We start from the raw sequence: 23,234 nt of genomic DNA on the forward strand, positions 1-23,234 counted from the left end.
AGCAAGCTAAAGGAGTCTGTAAATTTGTACTGATTTTTAAATGTGAAAAACTGCTCCATATCTAGTCCTTTCCTAAAGTTTACACTTCACCCTTTCCTGGCACACTTTTCAACTTTTCTCAGTTCAAGGGCAATCTTAACAAATGTGGCACTACTTTGTCTGTTCGGAAGGGCTGAGAACAGTTAGTGGGGGGCATTTGCAAAGGTTGGTGAGACAGGATGCCCCTCAAAGTAAGGCACACTTAAGAGAGATCTCTCCCCATTTGGCCCTTTCCAGACGTTACAATCACACATACCAGGAGGCTGACATCTACACCCCTCCTAATACATGACAATCGCCATGTTGTCTGATAGGAGCAATACTTGGATTTTCAGCTTTGGTACATATTGCCAAGAACGTTGAACAATCAACATTTCATATAGTGTGTACAGAGACTTTATGCATGTGTGAAACTAGGGTATCAGACAACATAACAACCGTAAATATCAGAAGGACTTTAGGTAACTAGATATTCCATGCTCCTGATAGGCACAGTTGGCAGGCAATTATAACGTCTGAAAAGGGCTTTCCTATCTAGCTTATTGCTAGTGCCATTTTCAGACAAAGAAAGGTGCACTTGTATATAATGAGCATTCGTTCTGCCTCAAAAGAAAAAAAAGGAGAGGGGAGAGAAGAGAAGAGGAGAGAAAGAGACATCACTGTGTTCAGCAGAAGTACATCCAATACAATATACCAAACTCCTTGACCTTCTTCACAACATTCTCTTCCATAGTGGACCAAGTGCCTTTCATTAACCCATCAGTTTCTCCTTGTTGGTTGGATCAGTCCTTTGCCCAGCAGTTCCTTGTCTGCATATGACTGCTGGGGTCTTGATTCAGTCATAAATCATGGCTCTTTCTTCTTGAGTAATCAGAGCTCCTCCTGTTCAAACAAGATAGAATGTACAAAACATTCAATTTGAAAACAGACATGGAGTAGCTCTTGCTATCACAGAATATACCAGAAGGCCCCACTACCACCAACCTGACTTCAGGCAGGGCTGTGATATGTCAGGGCTAGGCACACCACATATTGGCTTATGGAGAGTTTTAGAAATTAGCCCTACAGCAGTGTTTGCAGGACAGAATTCAAGCAGGGTGCAAACAGAGCTTTGTTTGGAAAGGAGGCTAGTTGGGAACAGGCCCAGGCAGGATCAAGGAGGAAAATCCTCCACTATGAACAGGAATAACCAAACTAAAAAATTGGCTATGTAAAGATAAGGGGACGGGGAACCTATCAGCAAAAGGCATAGCAAAAACAGCCAAGATAAACACGATGAGGCTCATAAAAGCACAATGAAATTATAGTTTTCTAGGTGAAGTTCAAAACAGTAGGGTTTTGAACAAGGTAGTAAGGGCCCAAGAAGTTTTGCAGGTATTGAATTAGCTGGTGCCATATACAAAAACCAATTCCCCCAGTATAACTGAGAAACAGAACTCAGAAGACGATTATGAGGATTAAAAGGTGGGAATTTGGGAGGAGGTGACAGTGATTCTGGGCCCCAAGGCAAAAGTTTAAGATGGAACCCCAGAATCAATGCCACCCTTCCACCTGCCTCAGCCACCCCAGGCTCAAGTAAGGCAGGTGTATGAACAAGCTGCTGCCTGAGCCCCTGAGTAGCAGGTGCACATGTACAACCACTGCTCAGGCCCCAAACCAGACAGGAGGCGGCCAGCCCCAACCCCAGAGGAGTGGGCGTGCACATGGTGGCCAGCCACTGCCTAAGCTCAGATGGTGGCAGGTGACAGCTGAGCTAGACAACTGCTGCTCAAGCCCTGGAAGGGGTGGATGAGCACATAGCGGGCAAGCTACTTTCCACCTCTATGAGGGGTCAGGGTTATTGGTGGTCAGGGGCCTCTCCAGCCAAGGACAGCCAAGGCAGCTGCCCAAGGCTAACAGAATCCCTGCTTTGTAGAATGGATGAAATTGGTTGCAAATAATTCCCAGTTACTTCTCTTAGCAGAGTAGATAAGAGTGCAGGCTAGGACAGTTTATGGGGGAAGGAAGCAAACCCTGCTTCCTACCACACACTCTGTGGTCAAATATTGCTATCCAGAATTGCTAGATGCATCCTTGCCTCCTTCAGAGCTCAAATCTATGTGAAAAGTTTTGAAGTTGCTTGAAGAAGCACTGAATAGATTAAAAACATGTAAAACATGGAGTTCCCAATCCTAAACTTGCAAATGAAGGGATGAATTTTCAAGAAAAAAACATTAATGGGCCAGAAGGTGATTAGCTCTTATGCTTATCAATTCTCCCACAGAAACATCCTTTTAGACTTCTTTTATCTAATCACTTTGCCCCCCAGTTGAGCTTCAAGAAAAGAAATAACCTTGAAGAAAAACAGCCGGGGGGGGGGGGGTCATATTTCTGAAGTGAGCTGACAAATATATTTTCTCTTAAATTCAGCATTTGTGTTACCTCAACAAATATGGATTTGGGAGCATGCACTTACACAATGAGTAATTCCATTGTGTATGGAGAGTAACTCCATTGGAGAGTGTATGGAGAGTAACTCCATTGGAGAGTGTATGGAGAGTAACTCCATTGGAGAGTGTATGGAGAGTAACTCCAACTACTGTATCTATAAGGTTCTTTTTAAAAGTTCAAATGTGAGAAGGCAGTTTTTCCTCCACATAAACTACCGTAAGTACCAATTTTTCCATTCTGGGTTTTGAAGGGCCATGTTCAATGAAAATCTATTTTCAGTAAAATCTTACATTCAGTGAAATTAATCTTATCCCTGTAATAATTACACATGGTTGAAAAAGCATTTCCCTGTGGGACTTGGAAAAAATTAGAAAGATCCCTAAAAATCTGATGCAGACACTTGTGAATTCTAAAGATGTTCTTAGTTCTGCTTGCTTATAAGGTAAGGCAACAACTCTGACATTATCACAGTGATGAAAATTAAGGCCAAATCCTGCCACCTTCTCCAGTCGCAGAAAAACCAGATCTCAACTGAGCCAATAAGATGAACTTGCAATTTCCTGCACTGCAAATTTCTTCAACATATCGGAGTCCTCTTTCAATCACAGGGGTGTGATGCAATTAGATCTCATCATCTGTCATTTGCCAGTCATTCAAAATTGTTAACCTTTGAAGACTCAGAAGTGGAAACAGATATCTACTGGACATAGGGAGACACCTTCAGCTCTAGTTACACAGAAGTATTGAAATCCAGGATTTGGCCCTAATGTACACATTACAACAAACACAGGACTCTGCTGAAAATGGCAGCCATAAGCTCATTTCTTTACCCCTCCCTCTGGAAAATCTAGCTCCATATAAACTGGATCTTGATATACTTTTCCTCATCCCTGCCAGTCAATTAAGATGACTGGGAATGGGGAAATGCACACTGGAAAGGTGTCAAGGACAAACTGAAGCAGATGTTACGGAATGGGAAGACTAGGTACAGGGCTGATGTTTTCAGCAGCAGCTACAAGTCCCCACTCAACAAAGCACAAGCAAGCAAGTACATGATAGGATCCCCATCATTTTAATCCTCATCCCCATTTCTTTTATGGTATATGAAAATACAGCCTTATGAAGACACAGAACCACAGGGAAAATATGCCAGAGAACAAAACACCGAGGATGAAAAATTGCAGTAGACACCAGGATATGATGCATACAACTTCCTTTTTAATTAAAAGAAAACATTAGAAATGAAGTTAACTAACCATGTAGTTTTATCCAAGGTCAAAACTAATTTCATAAAAAAGGGAATAATAATAGTAATAAATAACAAGGTTAGTAAACAATAAAACAAAATAGAGCAGAAAGAAATTTATATTACAATAATTACCACAGGTGATCAGTGCAAACCATAAGCACTTATTGGAAATTTAAATAGCTTTTTTTGTATTAAATGAATAGCTATGTCTGCTGAGGTTACGCATTGTAAGGCACAACTATTTTGCAAATCTGTTCCTTGATATGAGTTACTTAAGAGACATATTCTTTTGAAAGTTATGAAAAGAACCCCAAGTCTGTTTTAGGCTACAGAAAGGACTGGTTGATTGATTGATTGATTGTCCCTGTGCTTTCTGTATGAGAAATGTTTTTTTCTGAGTGGTCTTAAAAAAAAAGAGGAAAGATCAAATAGAAAGTCAGGGCTTATAAGAAACGAAGAAATTGCTTCATTTCAGCTTATGTTCAGTATATTTCTCCCCACCACAGAACATTAGGCGTGGCAACCTGATGCTTGTCAAGATACTGAATAGCAGACGGAGACCCACACAGATGTGAGTCAGACAAATCCAAAAAAGCTATTTAGTTGCTGACAGTTTCAGGGAATGAACAAATGCACTGGAAGTCCTTCACCAAGGAAGCAATCTACAAGCAGGGTGGCAGAATTCTTGATTATTGTAAAGCTTTTAAGGGAGAGAGGTCTCATAGGTACAGATTATCCCATCATAGTGCTGCCATGAAAGGGAAAAGTGCATCAGCAATTAGCAATTGTCTTGATACAACCCAAGCCCTTTCATGCTCTTGAATCCTCTGCACACTTGTGAATGTACATATGTGCTGTCAAGTCACAACCAACTTATGACAATCCCAGCAAGGGGCTTTCAAGGCAAGTGAGAAGCAGAGGTGGTTTGCCATTGCCTTCCCCTGCAGAGCCTTCTTTGGTGATCTCCCTTCCAAATACCAACCCTCCTTAGCTACCAAGATTTCAGGAGATCGGGCTGTATCATGTCACCTTCCCTCCCTGTACATTTACTTAGAAGTGAGTTATAGTCCATGACAGTCTGAAATGAGGGTTTTCCAAAAAGTTATGAATTAGAAATCCCTATTTCCATTTATCATGGGATCATGCAGTAGGGTTGCCAATCCCCAGGTGGGGGCAGGGGATCCCCTGGTTTGGAGGCCCTCCCCCTGCTTCAGGGTCGTCAAAAAGCGGGGGGGGGGAGAGAGAGGGGAGGGAAATGTCTGCTAGGAACTCTGTTATTCCCTATAGAGATTTATTCCCATAGAAAATCATGGAGAATTGATCTGCGGGTATCTTGGGCTCTGGGGAAGCTGTTTTTCGGGGTAGAGGCACCAAATTTTCAGTATAGCATCTAGTGCCTCTCCCCAAGATACCCCCCAAGTTTCAAAAAGATTGGACTAGGGGGTCCAATTCTATGAGCCCCAAAAGAAGGTGCCCTTATCCTTCATGATTTCCTATGGAAGGAAGGAAATGAAAAGGTGTGCCGTCCCTTTAAATGTGATGGCCAGAACTCCCTATGGAATTCAATTATGCTTGTCACAGCCTTGATCTTGGCTCCACCCCTCTATGGTATATAATAGATTTTAGTTTAAATCCCCACCAGTTACCCCCTCCACAGACACTGTTCCTAAAGCTTCAGGAATTTCCCAGGTTGAAGTTGGCAACTCTAGGAATAATCATTTGAAAAAGGTTAATTGCAGTTTTGAAACTGTCCTGTTTACCTGCTATCTTATTGGTACCAACTACTTTTTTTCACGGTTTACATTTCACCTTATTTCACAAAATAATAAAATAATGACCATTTTTGGAAATAAACTGTCCTTGGAACATGTTCAGTGCCACATATCTGGTGATAATCAATTGCTATGTGTATTCTAATCACATCCTGTTAGATTGCTGTACTGAGTTTTGAAGATGGTTTAGAAACTTTAATTAGTAGAAAGCACAGCAAGCAAGATTGCTGGCTGGTTTAAGATATAGGAAGCATCTTGTCAGTTTTAAGAACTAAACTGGCAGCTGATGTACTCATATGGAAAAAAATGAAAATGCTGTTTACAAAAGACCACCTGCTTTCATATGAGCATGCCTTTCAGTTCAGATTATTGATGGAGATTCTGGTCGGATTGCCTTCATTTTAGAGTTGCCAGCCCCCAGGTCCCAGAAGGGTTCCTCCGCTTTTGGGGGCTTTGACCTGCCTCCAGCCAGGTGGCCAGTGGGGCAATCTCACCCCCAAAAAGGGACATCACTGTGTGACATCCTTGATGTGATGATGTCACTTCTGAGTGATGTCATCATGCCAGGGTCTCTGGTATTTGAGCAAATTCTTATGTTTTTGAGGGCAAAAAAGCCATAGAGTTTCACCTAAATACAAGAGTGTCCCTGATGCAATGATGTCACTTCAGAGTGATGTCATCACATTGGGGACTTCACCTACCCCCAGAACACTCCCCAAATCTCCCATCTGATCTATGGATGGAGATCACCAGAGACAGGGCCTACTTGGTAATGGTACCTCATCTTTGGAGCTCCATCTCCCCAGCTGTGCACCTGACACCAAACAGATAAAGGTTTTGATGTCTTATAAAAAATGGGTGGAATCCCACAGATCCACTACAGTATTGCCAGAGTTTTTCTCTAACACAAAAGCCTTCCTGTGGCACATGAAGTCTCTCCAGCTAGTGCAAAGGCATTTCCAGTTGGAAGGCCTGCTGTTAGTGGATCCTGTGGGATTCAATATATTACTAAAGGATTAAATTTAATGCTATAATTATAGAAAACTGGAAGCTGCTTCAGTAACTGTTTTACTATATGAGTGATACAAATACTTTAAATAATCTATGTAATAACATTCATTATTTATAAATTGCTTTAAAGAGGTGCCGTGCAGAATTTAAAAAAAAAATTAAAAACCCTGCAGGTTAATTGGAGACAAGACCTTTAGGATAAAGGACAGTCACAAAGAAAACAGAGCATAGGGATTAGAGGACAAGGGCTCGGGGGACATGACCCATTTTCAAACTATTTAAGTGCCTACCAAAGAAAGAGAAGTGCAGATGCTGGGAAGTAGCAAATCCAAAGGCATAGGGGCAACAAAAAAGAAAGGATTTAGAAGTGAAATAGGAATAGCCCGAGGTCCATCAAAGAGGATTCTACTGGCAAAGTGAAGACTAAGACAGCAAACAGAAAGAGAAGATGGAGCTTACTTCCACATTAATATGAACATATGAAAGTGCCCTACACTGAATCAGACCACAGGTCTATCAAGGTCAGCACTGTCTACTCTAACTGGCAGAGGCTCTCCAGAGTCTTAGGTCTTTCACATGGCCTCCAACTTAATCTTCATAACTGGAGGTGCTGGGGATTAAAAATGGGACCTTCAGCATACACATGTGCCAGCAAGCTGGAGGCCCCTAGTGGAAGGCTGGGAGCTCTATCCAGTATACATAGGGTGGGATCACAATTTCCAGAGAGTGAAAAATTGGGCAGGATGAAAAGCTAAGGATAGTAGGCTCATAAAGACAGTCAACAGTTTACCTCAAGCAGAATATTCTGGATTTAAGACTGATCTAACTAGATACCATAGGCTTCTGTGACCAATCAGTGAGCAGAGTTCACCAATCGTGATCTGTGGGCTTTTTAAGATTATGCTATTCAGAAATGCTACAGCAAGGCTCCTTTACACACCAATGCACTGTAGTGATTACAGTTGGACTAGGATCTAGGAGACCCTGGTTTGAATTCCCCTGGTAGGGGAAAAAAGAAACAAATAGGGACCTTTAGGCCTTCAAACAGAAGGCAAACAACAGAAATATGAGTAATTATATAGATGAAATAAACTTCATAACATTGTGTGACATAAATGTCACAGTGATGGATGGGTGCATGATAAAAACCAGCCAATATAATTAAAAATAAATAATATAATTAACACCATATAAATAATGGATGAGAAAAAAGAGAAAATGTCAACATGTATACAGAGAACTACAAGGCAACAGAAGAAACATGAATATTAATTCCACAGGAAAATAGTACTAAAATGGGAAGAAGGCAGGAACCACAATATTGGTTCAGTCATGATAGTTGCTATTGCTGAAAGTAATTTGGTATCCCTAATTTATCCAGCTCCCTTTAAATTAAATATTTATGTCCATAGAGAGACATAAAGGGCAAAACCATGACCTCTACAAGTACCAATATATGACAAACACTACAATAACCATGCACAATAAATGTTAAATGCAACTACAGTAAATTTTTTCTACACTATGTATTTCTACTTTCCTGCCAAAAAGCTGGATTTGAAAGGTGCCACTGATAAGCAATTGCCTTATCTATTCAATGACTGCCAGCAGTACACTTATTTCAAATTATTTGGCTTGTCTCTCACCCTGTAAAATATGGAACAAGAAAATACCATCTGTAGAGAAGGAGAAAATCAAATGCCAGGCTTTTATGCTGACCGTTTTTGCACACAGTTTACCTCGCAGTCACAATCCTGTTCCCTCCACAGTGTCCGGTCGAATTTCCCACCATCTGCGCTGGAGTTACAGGAAGTGCTACAGCTTTTGCGTAGCAAACGTAAACTGGGTTTTAGCGGTTTACGTTTGCTACGCAAAAGCTGCGGCACTTCCTATAACTTCGGCGCAGATGGTTGGAAATCCGACCGGATGCTGCGGAGGGAACAGGATTGTGGCTGCGAGGTAAGCTATGTGCGAAAACGGTCGCTGTCTAAACAGCAGAGTAACATATAGGGAAATTGATTATACTGAGCCTTAAAGTTATGAAAAATAAGAGCAGAAAAACTTTGTCAACGGTATCTTTTCTCTGTACTGGCAATCATACTTCCATATTATATTATATGAATGGACTTCGACAGACCCTGGTAACCATTTCACATGGTAAGCTCTCTCCCTACCAATATGAACTAGCACTTTTACCACTTTGCTAGTGTATGTTTAATATCCGTTGATGACAAATGAGAGATCCTCAACAGTTAAAGGAGAGGGAAATTCCCTCTGCAATCACACTGGTCATTTTCTTAGTTCTCCCCAATCAGTAATTTCTCTCCCTTCTCTCCCTCCCCCACCATTCCCAATTACCACTTCTTCTCCCTTCACAACCCAGAAACTGCATTCTTTCTCTTCTCAACTACAAGGACCTTACTTTCTCCCCTCTTCCTTTCCTTCCCAGTTGCCACTTTCTCTTCCTTCTCCATTTCAGCTCCTGCTTTCCCTCCCTTTTCTTCTCAGATCCCCGTTTGCCTTTTCCTTTTCTTCCCAAAGCCCAAACACCACTTTCTCTCTCTTCTCCCCACCATATGCCCTTTTACTTCCCACCGCATTGGTCCCTCCATTCTCCCCCTCCTCCAACCTCCCAATATGTCAAAATTGTCTAGGCCAAAACTCCAGGTCATGCCTTAGTTGAACCCATAATGCCTAAAGGGATGTCATCTTCTGGGGGAGGGGTTTTTTTTTGGGGGGGGGAGTAGAAAACCCTATGGTTTTCTAATTTTTTTAGATTTTTCTGCAAACATGGAGTTTCCCTAGGTGTGCAGAAACACACACACACTGGACTGAACCTGGCCCTATTGTGCAGATTTTTTTATCCACAAGTCAGAGACAGGTTCAGTATTAGATATAATAGGGGACCCTAATGTATAGGGACTAATGTATTTTCAGGGACTAATGAAATTGACCAGCCTTTTTCTGTGTGACAAGCAGCTGCGAAGCCCCTTTTTCCATATTGCCGAGCACTAGGGGATTCTCTGCTCTGTTATCAACCACTGTGAAAAATGGGAAAGAGTCACATGATCTCATAATATAGGGAAATGTGCTGAGTGTACAGAATGCATGGTGGACTCCACTGGCATTGCAAGCTGTGATTATTGGCAATATGTGTGTGTGCATGCATTGTGCCCTGAAAGCTCATTGGGTGACCTTGAGCCAGTCACACATTCTCAACCTAACTTTCCTCACAAGTTTATTGTGCTGTTAAAAATGGAAGGAGGGAAAAATGATATTGTAAGCCACCTTGGATCCCCATTGGGAAGTAAAATGATGGATAAACAATAAAGTACTATGGAAGGGGAACAAACTAAAGCATGCTCTGTGCAACCTTGTCTCACTGTCTGGTTAAAACCATGCAGCCCAGCTGGGAGTCATTTTTTCCCCAAGCAGCATGAGACTAGCGAAGGTCTCTTATTGCTAGACTCATGTTACTTGTAAAAAATATATATATAATATGTAGAACAATGAGGGACACACTGATGAGTGATATAGGGTACATAGTGGGTGGAACAACCTGGATGCTACCTTTGAGTGGCAGCAAAGGGCGTGTGTGTGGGGGGGGAATCCATGAGAATCTGTATTCTTTTGAATTACCTTCAGTTTGGAAGTGACACAAGGGGAAAATTGGCACAAAATCACTCTCAGAAAACCCAAGGAAACAACGACTGAAAGGCAAACTGAGCACTGAAAGGGAAGAGGAAATTAATGCAGAACAAAAAAGAAAACTTGATGGATATGCATGGTAAAAGTGAGGCAAAACATCCATACATAATAAGTCCAACTACTTTGCACCTTTTCTTTATCTTTCACTTATCTTCCATATACCTAAGAATCTTTTTCAGTTTATTTCTAATCCTCAGCTTGTCTCATGTACAGGGCTGGACATTTCTAGAAACCTACTTAGATGGTAACTAAACACTGACCCTTAGCAACCAAGCCATAGCAACAGGATAGCATACTGGGCCAAACTCAAACCCTAATGACACCTCTAGCAGTTGAACCACTGTTTTGCCCATGTATGGGCAGCTGGGCAGGGCATATCATGGATTAGAAATTGTCCCAGTGTCCAAGGAGGCTGTGATAGAGGAACCCCAGTCTCCTGTCTCATCTCCATCTCCAGAGAGCCTTCTCCTGTGCTGCAGCCAAAAAAAAAAAAAAAGCCCAGCCATACGTTACAGAATATAGAGAAAGGGAGCATCTGCAGTCCCAGCTGGAACCAGGAAGGACAGTGCCACTGCTGGTGGAGAAGCCCTTGTGTATGTAGGGAAGGAAATAAGGCCAGATAGCCCTCTAAGCTTGACTTTGCCAGTGTCACTGCAGTACCATCTCTCCCCAAGATGTGCAAGATTGCTTGTGCTTGGATCCCTGCTTGTGTTTCAGACTGGAGGGAACCGCTTAATTACAAGCAGATGAACCTCTCTTCCTTCTTCTTGTATAAAAATCTTGCTTAAGTAAGCCATTTAAAACATAGTGGGGGTCTTCAAGTTTCCCCAGAGTTTTGTCTCAAGCTACATAATGAACAAACAAAAAATAACATATCTGCAACTGTCCTTGGCTGACTCTCTTGTCACTGTCCCCATTTTTGCATTTTTTTTGGAGATGGATTATTAAAATCTCTAGCATTAGCTATGCTTTAGGGTTTAGCACCTTCTCAGCCCCAATGCACGTAAAGATAGGTGAGTGAATACAAATAGGGCAATCCTAAGCGGAGTAATGTATGGCTGTGACAGCTGGACCATAAGGAAGGCCGAGAGCAATAAAATAGATGCTTTTGAACTGTGGTGCTGGAGAAGAATCTTGAGAGTCCCTTGGACTGCAAGAAGATCAAATCAGTCAGTCCTATGGGAAATCAACCCAGACTGTTCCCTGGAAGGTCAGATGCTGAAGCTGAAGCTCAAATACTTTGGCCACCAAATGAGAAGGGAGCACTCCCTGAAGAAAATCCTGATGCTAGGAAAGACAGAAGGCAAAAAAAGAAGTGGACAGCAAAAAATGAGATGGCTGGACAGCATTACTGATGTAACAAACACAAATTTGAGCAGACTTCGAAGGATGGTGGAAGACAGGAGGGCCTGGCGTGACTCTGTCCATGGGGTCGCAAAGAATCGGACTCGACTGTGGGACTGAACAACAACAAAGCGGAGTTTTGTCTTCAATAGTTGCAAAACATAGTTCTCTGGCACTTCATAACATTCCATCCTCCAACATTTCACAGGTAAAAATACTCATGTGTATACTAGTTGTAATAGTCTTACATCACAATCCTATGCACTCAGAAATAAATTCCACCAAATAAATGCCATTGCCTGTTTCTGCATAACAACCCTGGACTTCTGGGGGGAGAGGGTCTCCCATCCAAATACTAATTAGGGATGACATTGTCTAGCATCCAAGATCTGCTGAGACTGGGCTACCCGGGGCTATCAGGTCAGGGTGGTTATATATCTTTTACCTCAGCAGATATCCAATAATATATTTTTTCTAAAAACCCTTTTGGGATATATTGCGATAAAATAAGGGTAGGATAGAAATTAACCACCACTACTATTAACCTTGGCATAATTAACACCTAAGACAAAGCCCCATACCACCTGTGGCCCACCAATCTGAATTAGGATTTCCAGCAGCAGGAGGGGTTGGGGATGGGGATGTGGTGGGACAATGTCAGCGCCGTCACTTCCAGGGAAAACCAGTAAGTGATGTAGGGTAGTCTAGGAATTGCCAGAAATTCTATGATAAAGCCATAGAGTTTCTGCCAATTCCTGGAGCAACCCTATGTCACTTCAAGCTTTTCCCTGGAAGTGGTGTAGTGATGCTGCCAATATTGCTGGGGTGGGGTGGGGGTCCCATTGTTACCTGGAGCAGTGGTGGGCAACTAGGGCTGCTGCCCAGAGGCCTCCTGCCCTAGTGAAAAGCCTCACAGCCCTAATCTGAATGCAGTTCTTCAGTCATGTGCTGTGGCCTTAGAGACTCCATACATTTTCCTGATCTTGCTGCCAGATCTCTGCCAGGGGCAGCAAAAACCAAGATTTTCAAGCACCTTGCAGGCCACAATACATGGCTGCTGAGTTACTTCTTGTTTGGGAAGTCACACGCAGGCCTGCCATGAGGCCAAATACCCGTTTAAAGTTAAGGACCTGGCCAACAGAAAGCTACTCATTCCGGTCTCAAAGTTAATTTGCATCATTAGTTAACTGTACTTGCAGAAAGTAACAGAGTTCAAAACTTTAAACTATTTTTTTTTAAAAAAAAACCCTGAATGGGCAAAAAAATCTGGGCAATTTCAGAGTGAAATGGAAGGACCAAAGCACTACAGGACAGTGCATGTAGTAAGATCTGCAGAAATTCAAATGTGCAGCCTTTGCAACAGATGAGCCTCTCTGTAGACCATTGAATCCACAAATACACTTAGTAAGATCCTGAGCAGTCCCCAGGTCCAAGCAGGGGATTCCCTGGTTTCAGGGGTTTTCCTACCATAGACCAGCTGGCTAGCAGGGGAAAGCCCAGCCCTAAACAGTAATATCATTGTGTTGGGGACACTCTGGTTTGGGGGCAAAACTCTTTGGTTTGAAGGTGAATTTACCATAGAGTGATGACGCCATTTCTGGATGATGTCAGCACATCACATGACATCACATACCATCCCTGCCCACCCCTGGAACACCCCCCAAATCCTTCTTGCCAGAGCATTGAGGGAACCTGGCAACACTACACCATCTCTAACTCTGCTCAGATTCTTGTTAGCTTTGTTGCTAGGTCTTTTAACCTATTCCACTCAACCTTTTTTGAACCTATTGATACCTTTGGAACTTTAAGAAATGGCTGTGAGTGCCACCCCAAATGGCTGGCTATGATCGCCAGCTCCAGGTTGTATAATTCCTGGAGATTTGGGGGGCGGAGCTTGGCAATGAGATCTGGGGTGGGGATGGACTTCAATGAGGTTTAATGCCACAGAGCCCACCCTCCATAGGAGTCCTTTTCTCCAGGGGAAGTGATCTCTGTCATTTGAAGACCAGTTCTAATCTCAGGGGATCTCCAGGCCCCACCTGAAGGTTTGTAAGCCTACAGCAAGTGGAGTCAAATGCAATACCTCTCTCCTCACTTCGCAAAAGAAGAGTAGAAGAGAAATGGGGGGAAGCCCAAAGAAAGAGGAATAAAAAGAAACAAAGGAAGGCCTGGTGGGAAGGGGAGAAGGGAGAAAGAGTGAAATGGAATCAAAAGGAACATCTGAACAGGGCAAGCTCTGCCACTAGGCAAACAAGGTGATTGCCTAGGGCACCAGCCTTCTGAGATGCCAAACTGGGGGCCTCATGTGGCTTGGTGACATTATAGTGCAAGGGGGGCACCAGAAGTTAGCCTTGCCCAGACAGTCTAGGGCTGGCCCTGCATCTGAAGGATATGTGGAACCATAAGGCCAGCTGTTTACCAGTCATTCTAATATTCTAGTGGCTGCAGCTCCTGTTGCAGCTGTGGAAAACTCTTTAAATATGAGCAATCAACAGCAAGCCCCACCTTACAATGGCCCCACTCACTTTCTGAAAAGCTTAGTGGGCCCTGGGGAAAGTGCCAGCAGCCACCACAGTGCACCAGGTTGGGGGATGTTGGCCTAGTCCACATCTAAGACACTGTTCCAAAATAAATAATATCAGGATTCCATTCACAAACTGATCTGCAAATCATTCTTTATTTATAATTTTCTCCAAAATGCTCATCTTTTCTGAATGCATGCCAAGTTCCAATTCAGAAACACAGATGTTTTTGTTTTTATTTTTTTAAAAGGCTGTTTGTATCGAAACCCATATAGAATAGCTACTTACATGTAACCATTTGCCACGTTATGGCCACTTACTGAAAAGTGCAAGAAATCACACAGATCCAATCATGTGTAATGTCCAGCTATACAGTAAAGGTGGTTGTCTTCTTTACCAAAGATTCATAACAATCAGAAATGTGGAGTAACAAGGACGTGACAAAAATCAGCTGTTCACATAGTTTGATGCTCCAGCATGCGGTTGCTTGTGTTCACCTGATAACATTACAAGTGGCCAACAAAGTGTGTAACAAGACAGTAATCTCTAGCCACACAATGATGGCTCTATAAACACCTTAAAGATTTGCATTCATTAGTAAGAGAGCTGTTTAAATGCAAGGTCTCTGGATATTCCAGGGCTTCCTTGGCTGATCAAAGCTTGGAGTTACTGCCTCCAGGCCAGGCTTATAATAACATTTACACTGGTTCAATAGCACCCCCCTCCGGGCCTTGCTACCAAACTCTGGGGAATTGCTGCTGAGTGTGTGTGATGGGGGTGAGTGTAGATTTCTCCTACAGAATTCTCAGCATTCTCAATCCAATACAATCCCCAAGCTTCTTCATAGAAAGCCATGACAAACTAGCTTTAGAAAACTGAAATTCTCTGGGATCTGCCCTTAATTGAAAGATTATCTTGTCCATATATCTGAACTATGGAATAAATGTAATAAATGGCAAATGACCTTACAGAACAAACTCTGGCTTTTCAGCAAGCTTCAAGGCTTCATGCATTCCTGCAGCTGATAGCTTACGGTTGATATTCCTATATCTGCACTGCAGCAGATTGCGATAGGTGGTCCTCAGGTCCCGGTTGAAGAAAGCATATATAAAGGGGTTGATAAGGGAGTTTGCATAACCCAACCACAGAAAAGTCCTCTCAACCCACAACGGGATGCAACTGCAAGACCTTCCACAGATAAAGGGTCTAGCAGTGGAAAGGATGAAAAAGGGCAGCCAGCACACAGTAAAGGCCCCGACAATAATCCCAAGGGTGGTTGCAGCTTTCTGCTCCCTTTTGAAGATGGAAATGTTCTTCCGTTCGTGCTTAAGCAGTCGTGAAAAATTTGTGCATTCTTCTGACTCCTTGTGCAGTTTGACAATGCCATTTGCGGAAACAATCCCTTCATTTTCTTCAGGCCTTGGGAAGCCAGCAAACTTGTGTTTGGCAGCGCTCTTCTTGGCCGCCTTGAAGATTTGGTAGTACATGAAAAGCATAACTGACATGGGAATGTAGAAAGCAACAGCAGTGGAATAAATTGTATACCCAAAGTCTTGGCTTATTAAACACACTTTGCCATCATTGATATTTTGAGCCCAGCCGAAGAGAGGAGGCAAAGTGATTGAAGCAGACAGCAGCCAAACACAAAGGATCATTTTAGCCATGCACTTCCCGTTTTGTCTTACAGGATAGGTAAGAGGCCTGGTGATACCAAGATACCTGAAAAGAAAAGAAGAAAGAAGAAGGCTGAGTTATTACATGATTCAAGTTTGTTCATGGACAAAGCCATGTCTGCTTTAAACTGCATGGAGAAAATCACACAGACTGAAAAACAACTACAAATTATTTGATCTGTTTAAACAAATGAAAACAAATAGTGTTGCATATCTGAAACACATTGTTTCTACGCCAACAGCCTGATAGGGCAGAAGGCCATGTATAAACTCATTATTAGTGTGTACTGATTCAAACTTTGTTTATAGGTAACAATTAATATCCTTTTTAATGTTCAAAGTGTTTTACAGTAACTTCTTTCCATACTAACCAAATGTCCTGCAACAGGCCTTGAACATCGCCCAAATAAAAAATTAAAATGGGATGTGTGTCAAGCTAGCTACATAACCAATGCAAAGTTGCACAAAAGAGCAGCTGGGGTGAAAATGGATTCCAATCAGTAGAATATTCGTTTGTGTATATTTTGTATCTAGCATGACTAGAATTCTTGGCTTTGTCCCCAGCCAGGTTTCTTTACAGTGCTTAGGTTTTGGTCCCAACCTAAGTTCTATGTTGGCACTGCTACAAGTATCACATTACACATTCATTGGCTCGTCCTCACCCACTATAAAATGCTACTGATTTCACGTGCCTTCCCACAGAAGCACATTGCAACAGACTAAAATGTAGGTTGAATCAATGCCACCTGTTATCATTAGTTCACACCACTCCACTCTGGCCAAAAGATCAAACTGAATTAGGTTTTCAATCTCTGACAGCAGCGGGGTGGGCAGAACTACTGCCCATAACTTCAGAACAGAAGATGACATCAGGACACTCTAAAAATTGTCAAATACCTATGGCAAAATGGTGATTTGGAAATTCCAAGAGCAGGGGTGGCCAAACTGTGTCTCAGGAGCCATATGTGGCTCTTTCACACATATTGTATGGCTCTTGAAGCTCCCACCACCCTGTTTGGCTGACTTGGAGAAGGCATCTGTCTCTTTCAATCACTTCTCCAAGCCAAGCCAGCTGGCAGCTTTTGAAGTTAAAGTTGCTATCTTTCTACTTCTCCCTTCCTATCTATTTTCCTTCCTTCCTTCACTCCCTCCCTCCCTCCAACATCTGACATTCATAATAATAATAATAAATTTATTCTTATATCCCGCCCTCCCCTGCCAAAGGCAGGCTCAGGGCAGCTCACAGGACATGGTGTTTACCATGATTACAATAAAATACAATCATTCCTATAAAAATTCCTGGATTGCAGCTCTCAAACATCTATTCTATGTGGCTCTTACATTAAGCAAGTTTGGCCACCCCTGTTCTAGAACATACCAATGTCACTTTTTGTTTTCAAACAGGCTGTGATGCTATGATGTTCTAGAAGTTTCCATACTCTGTGGTTTTTTACCATAGAGACTTGAAAACTCCTAGAGTTCTGAAACAGGATGTGATGTCCCAACATCATTCCCCCCATATTTTCACCCAATACTTCATTAAGCAAGGGTGGGGGACAGGATGTGTCACCAGGAGGTTCTTCTCCACAACCTGGAAAGCTGCAACCCTCAGGTAACATCCCTCCCCACACACACAAACTTCCAGGTCAGATTCAAGTGTGACTAGATTAGAACATCCTCCTTGTCCAATCCTTGAAATTTCCTTGCCCTTCTGCCTTTGCTTCACCTTTCCTGTCACCTTCTCAGATGCCATTAGACTCTCAGACCAATTTCGCACTCAGCTTACCCCGCTGTCACATTCCTCATCTCCGTGCAGCGTCCTTCAGATTTCCCACTATCTGCTCCGGAGCTGCAGCAAACATCACGGTTTTCACACAGCAAACAGAAACTGCTAAAAACCAGTTTTTGCTTGCCACACGAAAACCTGAATGTTTGCTGCAGCTCCCGAGCAGATAGTGGGAAATCCAAAGGACGCTGCGCGGAGAAGAGGAACGTGACAGAGGGGTAAGCTGAATGCGAAATCGATCAAAGTTTAGCAGTAATCTAATTCAAGATCTTCTAATGCTTCATCCACTGAATTCCACCAGAGTTAATCTAGTAAAGGTTAATTCTCACCTGAATATAATGAGTACAGCTTTCTACAAATATGGAGACTGTTAATTACTTTCTCATCTACAGCTGGGTGCTAATGATATTTGGATATTAACAACTTCAACAGCAACACAGATATCATTGTTATACACTCCAAATTGGAGAGAGACTGAGAGTGAGGAGGAAAGAGGCCAAGTAACAAACCAGATTAGACATGAGAACCTGCCTTGACCACGTCTCTTGATGAGTTTATGCTTCTGTAAAAATATTCAGTTTGAACTGGGGCAGGCAGAGACCCCCCATTCTGTTTCTAGATACTATTTTTAAAAAGAAAACCACAGGAGCGAGAAGATCTTGATATAGCAACTGGTGCCAGCGTGGTCAAGACCTTCCTGCCCGCATAATGTGCAAGGTGTGTTGATTATGGTCTTTCCAAAAATATCACATTCAACTTGGTTTGGGGCAGAAAGGAAACCCCAGAATGTGAATGACTGCAGGACAAAATCATGTGGATAATCCAATTTTTAAAAATGCCAAACTGGAATAAAACCTTTGTGTGAAAGCAGCTAAAGACTCCCACAGAATGATTTAGGCTGTGCTGTGGCTTGGGAGGGGGAGGGAGGGTAGAATGGTCCAGTTTTTAAGTTCAGTTTGCATTCTTCATCCTACTCAACACCTTTGTACTTTTCTTTGAAAACAATCACACTTCCCTTTTGAAATTTCCATAGAAGAAAATTCTTCAAAGCATAGTAGTTGTTATGCAATGCACCTCATCTGGAAATATTCCTCTTTGATATTTATAATGTTTCAGTTGTGTTTAATATAACAAAATTTATCTGAAAGGGAATTAAATGTTTTCATACTTTTTAAATGAATAAAGGTGTTTTTCTGCTATTATGAAGTCATGCTTCACAAGAGCTATTTAGAGCCAGCAAAAATGTTCCATGGTTTCATTACTTCACAATCAGTTTTTAAAATATGTTGCGGTTATTTCGCTGCAAGAAAGAAAGCTTTCTTTAATCCTCATCTCTAAATTAAATACAATGCACTGAAATGTTTTTAGACTTTTCTCCCTGTAAGGAATAAGAGCAGACTAATATAGTGGAAAATTTCATGACCCAAAACACTGCATAATGCCTTTATGCAATAGGTACCCTTTGTGACAACAGAAGAATAACATTAATAATACCATTTATTTGTTCAGGATCTACAGGATATCACAAAATCACAGTTCCAAGGTTTCTTGGATCCTCTTTTTTTGCCAAATTTGTAGGCCTGTTTGTTTAAATTTGGTAAGGGGGCTTATATAAATTATTTCTCACAATATTTTTTTAAAAGAACAGTGGTTGAAATAGCTACAGTTCTCTGCTTCTCCCTCAAAATATTGTCTATGGGGCATGATATGTGGGAGAGATCAGAACGACAGGGAGAGAAGTGGTATCATAATCATCAATCAAGTGAGCGCAACATGATTCACCTCAATATATATGTACTTTTAACCTTGAAAATTAAGATATTTAACACAGTGATTTGCATTAAACAATCTGCTCTGCAAGGAAGTACATATATTTATCAGCCGCATACAGTGGACAATGGGGTCTCTCATACATTACCTGAAGCAAAAATGACCCTCAAAAATTATGACAAGGCATATCATTTGTCTTCATTCAGTCTTATTAGCACCTGAAGGGACATTTTATGAGGGACAGGGATGCCAGAACCCCTCACCATCACGGCAGGGGGATTTGGGGGGTGTTCTGGGGGTAATGTCCCTGACATTATGATCTCACCTGAAAGTGCTGTTGTCATGTGAGTAACATTACACACAATGCTCTGGTTTTGGGGCAAACCTCTATGGTTTTTTGACTTCAAAACCATAGATTTCCCCTCAAAACCAGAGCATCACCACACAATGTCCCCAGCATGATGACATCACCTGAAAGTGATGCCATCGTGTCAGGAATGTCACATGGTGATGTCGCTGTTTGAGGGTGGGAACATTCCCCAAAAGTAAGGGAACCCAACTACTGGGGGCTGGCAACTCTAATGAGGGAAGCAGGAAGTGTGAAGACTGGACAGAGGAGTACCCCTACAGGGGAGAATCAGCAAGCAGTCATTTTTTTTTTTTTTTAATGTGCTGTAACACTTGTATTCTCCAACATTTCCACCCCCTTCCCCCTCATCTTCCCCTTGCTCCTGTATTCCGAGATTGCTCACATGCACAGAGTCTTTCTTTCCATCCTGATTGAATCATTGCATTGCCTAGCATAAAATGGATAGGGTATTTTGTATTCTGTACTATTATATCACTATTAGCTCCTGGTTGCATCAACTTTTTCTGACCAAGCGAGAAAGCTAATTTCAATTGATATGATATATTATTCTATTGTATTTTTTCCATATGTCCTAATTTCTTTTAAAAATGTTACAAAAATGTCTTTTTAAAAATGGGCATACAATGGAACTATTACTATAGAAAATGTACCTGACCATGGTAGCACACTATCATGAATGAAGCTACTGATTAATATCTTTGCTTTGGTCATAGACAATAATGATCAGTAAGTAAACTAAAGTATATTTCTGGTATATATTTTCCATTTTATCATTTCTAATAATTAATAGTTCATTCTGTTTTTCCTTTTCTCTCCCGGAAAAATTTCATCTTGGTCAATTTATAAGAAATTATTCTTGCATTGTGAAGTTCGGGAGCCACTCTGTAATATCGGTTATCGGATGACTGAGGAAGGCCAATGGGCCGAACACCTATGCGAAGAGTCAATAATGGGGATTTTTGGTTGTCACTGTACAATTTGATTCTTTATTGAGGTCATTGGCAGGACTGGAATCTTTTTTTAAAAAGTTACTGTGTAATAAATACATGTATATTTTTGCATATCTCTTAATATTTAATGTTTTTAATTTTCTTAACAGAATTACTGAGTCTATACACTTGGGTCTTAAGTTTTTTTGTTCTTAATTCCCCTGTCCAGCTGTTCTCTCAGTCAAAAGCCCCCCCCCCCAATTCCTGTTACCTCAGCAGCTGTGGAACTGTGACCCTACACTTCCCAAGACAACATTCAATTCCACTTGCACTGAAATCTCTCTCAGGAAGTCAGTGACCTCAGTGATGAGAAAAAACAAGGCTCTCCACAAGAACTTAAAACTTGTTACTTTTACAAAATTTTGGATAACTGAAAGATCTACATTTATATGGATTTGATTAGAATGCTGACTCAAACAAGTGCAGCACATAATCTTTGATAACAACACTCCCATGTCCATTTTCCAAATCACATTATGACTGGTATGAATTTGCTCTTATTACAATGCAAAACAAGCCTCTGTCAAAACCACTTGCCAAGACTTTGGTAGAAGGAAAGGTTTTCATTCTGGCGAGAAAATCCCTTGGGGCTAGACGGCAGTCCATCGAGAGATAACTTATGCAAGAAAGAAAAGAAAAGAATTCTTCCACACTGGGACTAGAGAGAGAGGCAGCAACAGGGATAACTAACAAAGCCACCATTTTGCAGAATTTAGGACTGGGTTATGAAGCACTGCAGGAACAGCAGCAAAAGATACTAGAGCTCTCAATTCCAGCTTGGGAAATTCCTGAAGATTTATGGGTGAGACCTGAAGAGGGGAGGAGCTGGGGATGGAAGGGACTTCAGTGGGTTTAATCACAGAGTCTACCCTCCACATAAGCCATTTTCTCCAGAGGAATTGATCGCTGTAGTTTGAAGCTCAGTTTAAATTCCAGTGAGTACAGTCATAAAATGGCTGCCGTAGGAGGCAGTCAGCCATAAAATGGTTGTTGCAACTTACTTTCAGTCACACAGTGAAGATCGTTGTTCCGTGGTAGCAGATGCTCCCAAAGCAATATTTTTTAAAAGGAAAAAAATCTGCACAACCAATCACATCTCCAAAGGCCAATCAGAAACTTGGTTGGGCAAAAGCACTACCTGACCCCACCCAGTTTCTAAAAACACTTGGGAGGCATAAGGAAAGCTGTTGGCAAGTGTCATGGTGCCCATGGACACCATATTGGGGATCTCTATCATAGTTGTTCCAGGAGGGACCTAATTTGAAATGTTGTAACTATTTCTGTAGCGGGGGTTCCTATTTGTTAGTTTGTTTTATCTACCTTATTATTCAAAGAGCTCAGGGTGGTATACATCATTTTGACTTCCACCATTTTAGCCACACAACAGCTCTGTGTTAGCCAGGTTGACAGGGAATACTTTTAACTATAAACAATGAATCCAAATTATTCGTATGCACCCATCTCTTAAAATACTTTATAAATGCCTTGGGTGTGTTCATACATTTACTTCATCACTACATTTTTTCATCATTTTATTTCTCACCATTTTCCTCATTTCAGGGAACAACCATTAACAGGCCGACTCAGAAGCAAGTTCCATGTTATTCAACAATACTTGCTTCCAGGAAAATGTCTCACTCTCTCAGTGCTCGTGGATTTCTATTAATCTTGCTTCTTCTACTTCACTCTGTATATCCGTCTTTTAGAACTGTTATTTCAGAGAATCTTCTGTTTTGATTCCAAAGCAATTTATAATCTCCAGCTGGCCATGAAGGCAGGTTCACAGCAGGTTTTCCTATTGCCCTTTATTTCCTCACACATGGTGTTTTGATACCATTTTTTAATTTTAACTCCCGAACCACCACAGATGTTCTGTCCCCACTCATCTTCATCTCTGCCTCAGAGTTCTCAGTCTCTTGTCTGCTCGTCTCTGTCACTCCTTATTGCACAAATTCTTATAGCTCCACATACATTGCAGTCATCTTTCCTTTACCCTTCACTACAAATTATACAGAATGGTTTCCCCTGAGGTTAAAAAAAAGAGACAAAATAAAATTGCTTTGTGACATTCAGTGGGAGGGCTGGATGGATTGTAGCCCATGTCAGATACAGAGATGGTTGCCAAGAGGCACATCCCACATTACAAATTACACATGCCTAGAGTTCTGGACTGTTTAAACAGCTGCCTTTATTTAGCAGATTGTTTCAACGCATTAAGATTTATTATGAAATATATATACACACTTCTCCCCTACCCCTTTCTGGATTACAGCTGTATTGGTTACAAGACCAACACGTATGTGTCCTGGAAATGAATGATTATGGCTGATTCTAGACCATGTTATTGCTAGTATCACTGCAGCTGGTAATTTTTTCTGTGTTTAGTGAACATTCCTCACACCATAAGTAGCACATGAGCTATAAATTGATATATGCAGCTATCACAAGCAAGGTACCAAGAAGGGCCTTCTACTGGCTGACACCACTCAGGTAAGGGTCAGTCTGGGAGGGCCTAGAGCATCCACCCACACGAGTCTTCCTTCTTAACAAAACACCTATCCATGACTGAAG

At 41.7% G+C, this 23,234-nt stretch overlaps 1 protein-coding gene across 1 annotated transcript in view; it reads right to left on the reverse strand.

Annotated features, from left to right (window-relative positions):
- Positions 1-466: 466 nt before the first annotated feature.
- The window catches only part of HTR7 (5-hydroxytryptamine receptor 7), a 73,528-nt gene continuing 50,760 nt past the window's right edge, over positions 467-23,234 (reverse strand). Inside the window, exons 2-3 of the mRNA XM_060242655.1 lie at positions 15,045-15,794; positions 467-921 (exon numbers count right to left, since the gene is read on the reverse strand). Coding sequence (XP_060098638.1) covers positions 879-921; positions 15,045-15,794 — 793 coding nt within the window. The 3' untranslated portion in view covers positions 467-878. The remainder of the gene's footprint in view (positions 922-15,044; positions 15,795-23,234) is intronic.

The sequence above is a fragment of the Heteronotia binoei genome, chromosome 6 (genome assembly GCF_032191835.1).
Source record: "Heteronotia binoei isolate CCM8104 ecotype False Entrance Well chromosome 6, APGP_CSIRO_Hbin_v1, whole genome shotgun sequence".
Classification (NCBI taxonomy): domain Eukaryota; kingdom Metazoa; phylum Chordata; class Lepidosauria; order Squamata; family Gekkonidae; genus Heteronotia; species Heteronotia binoei.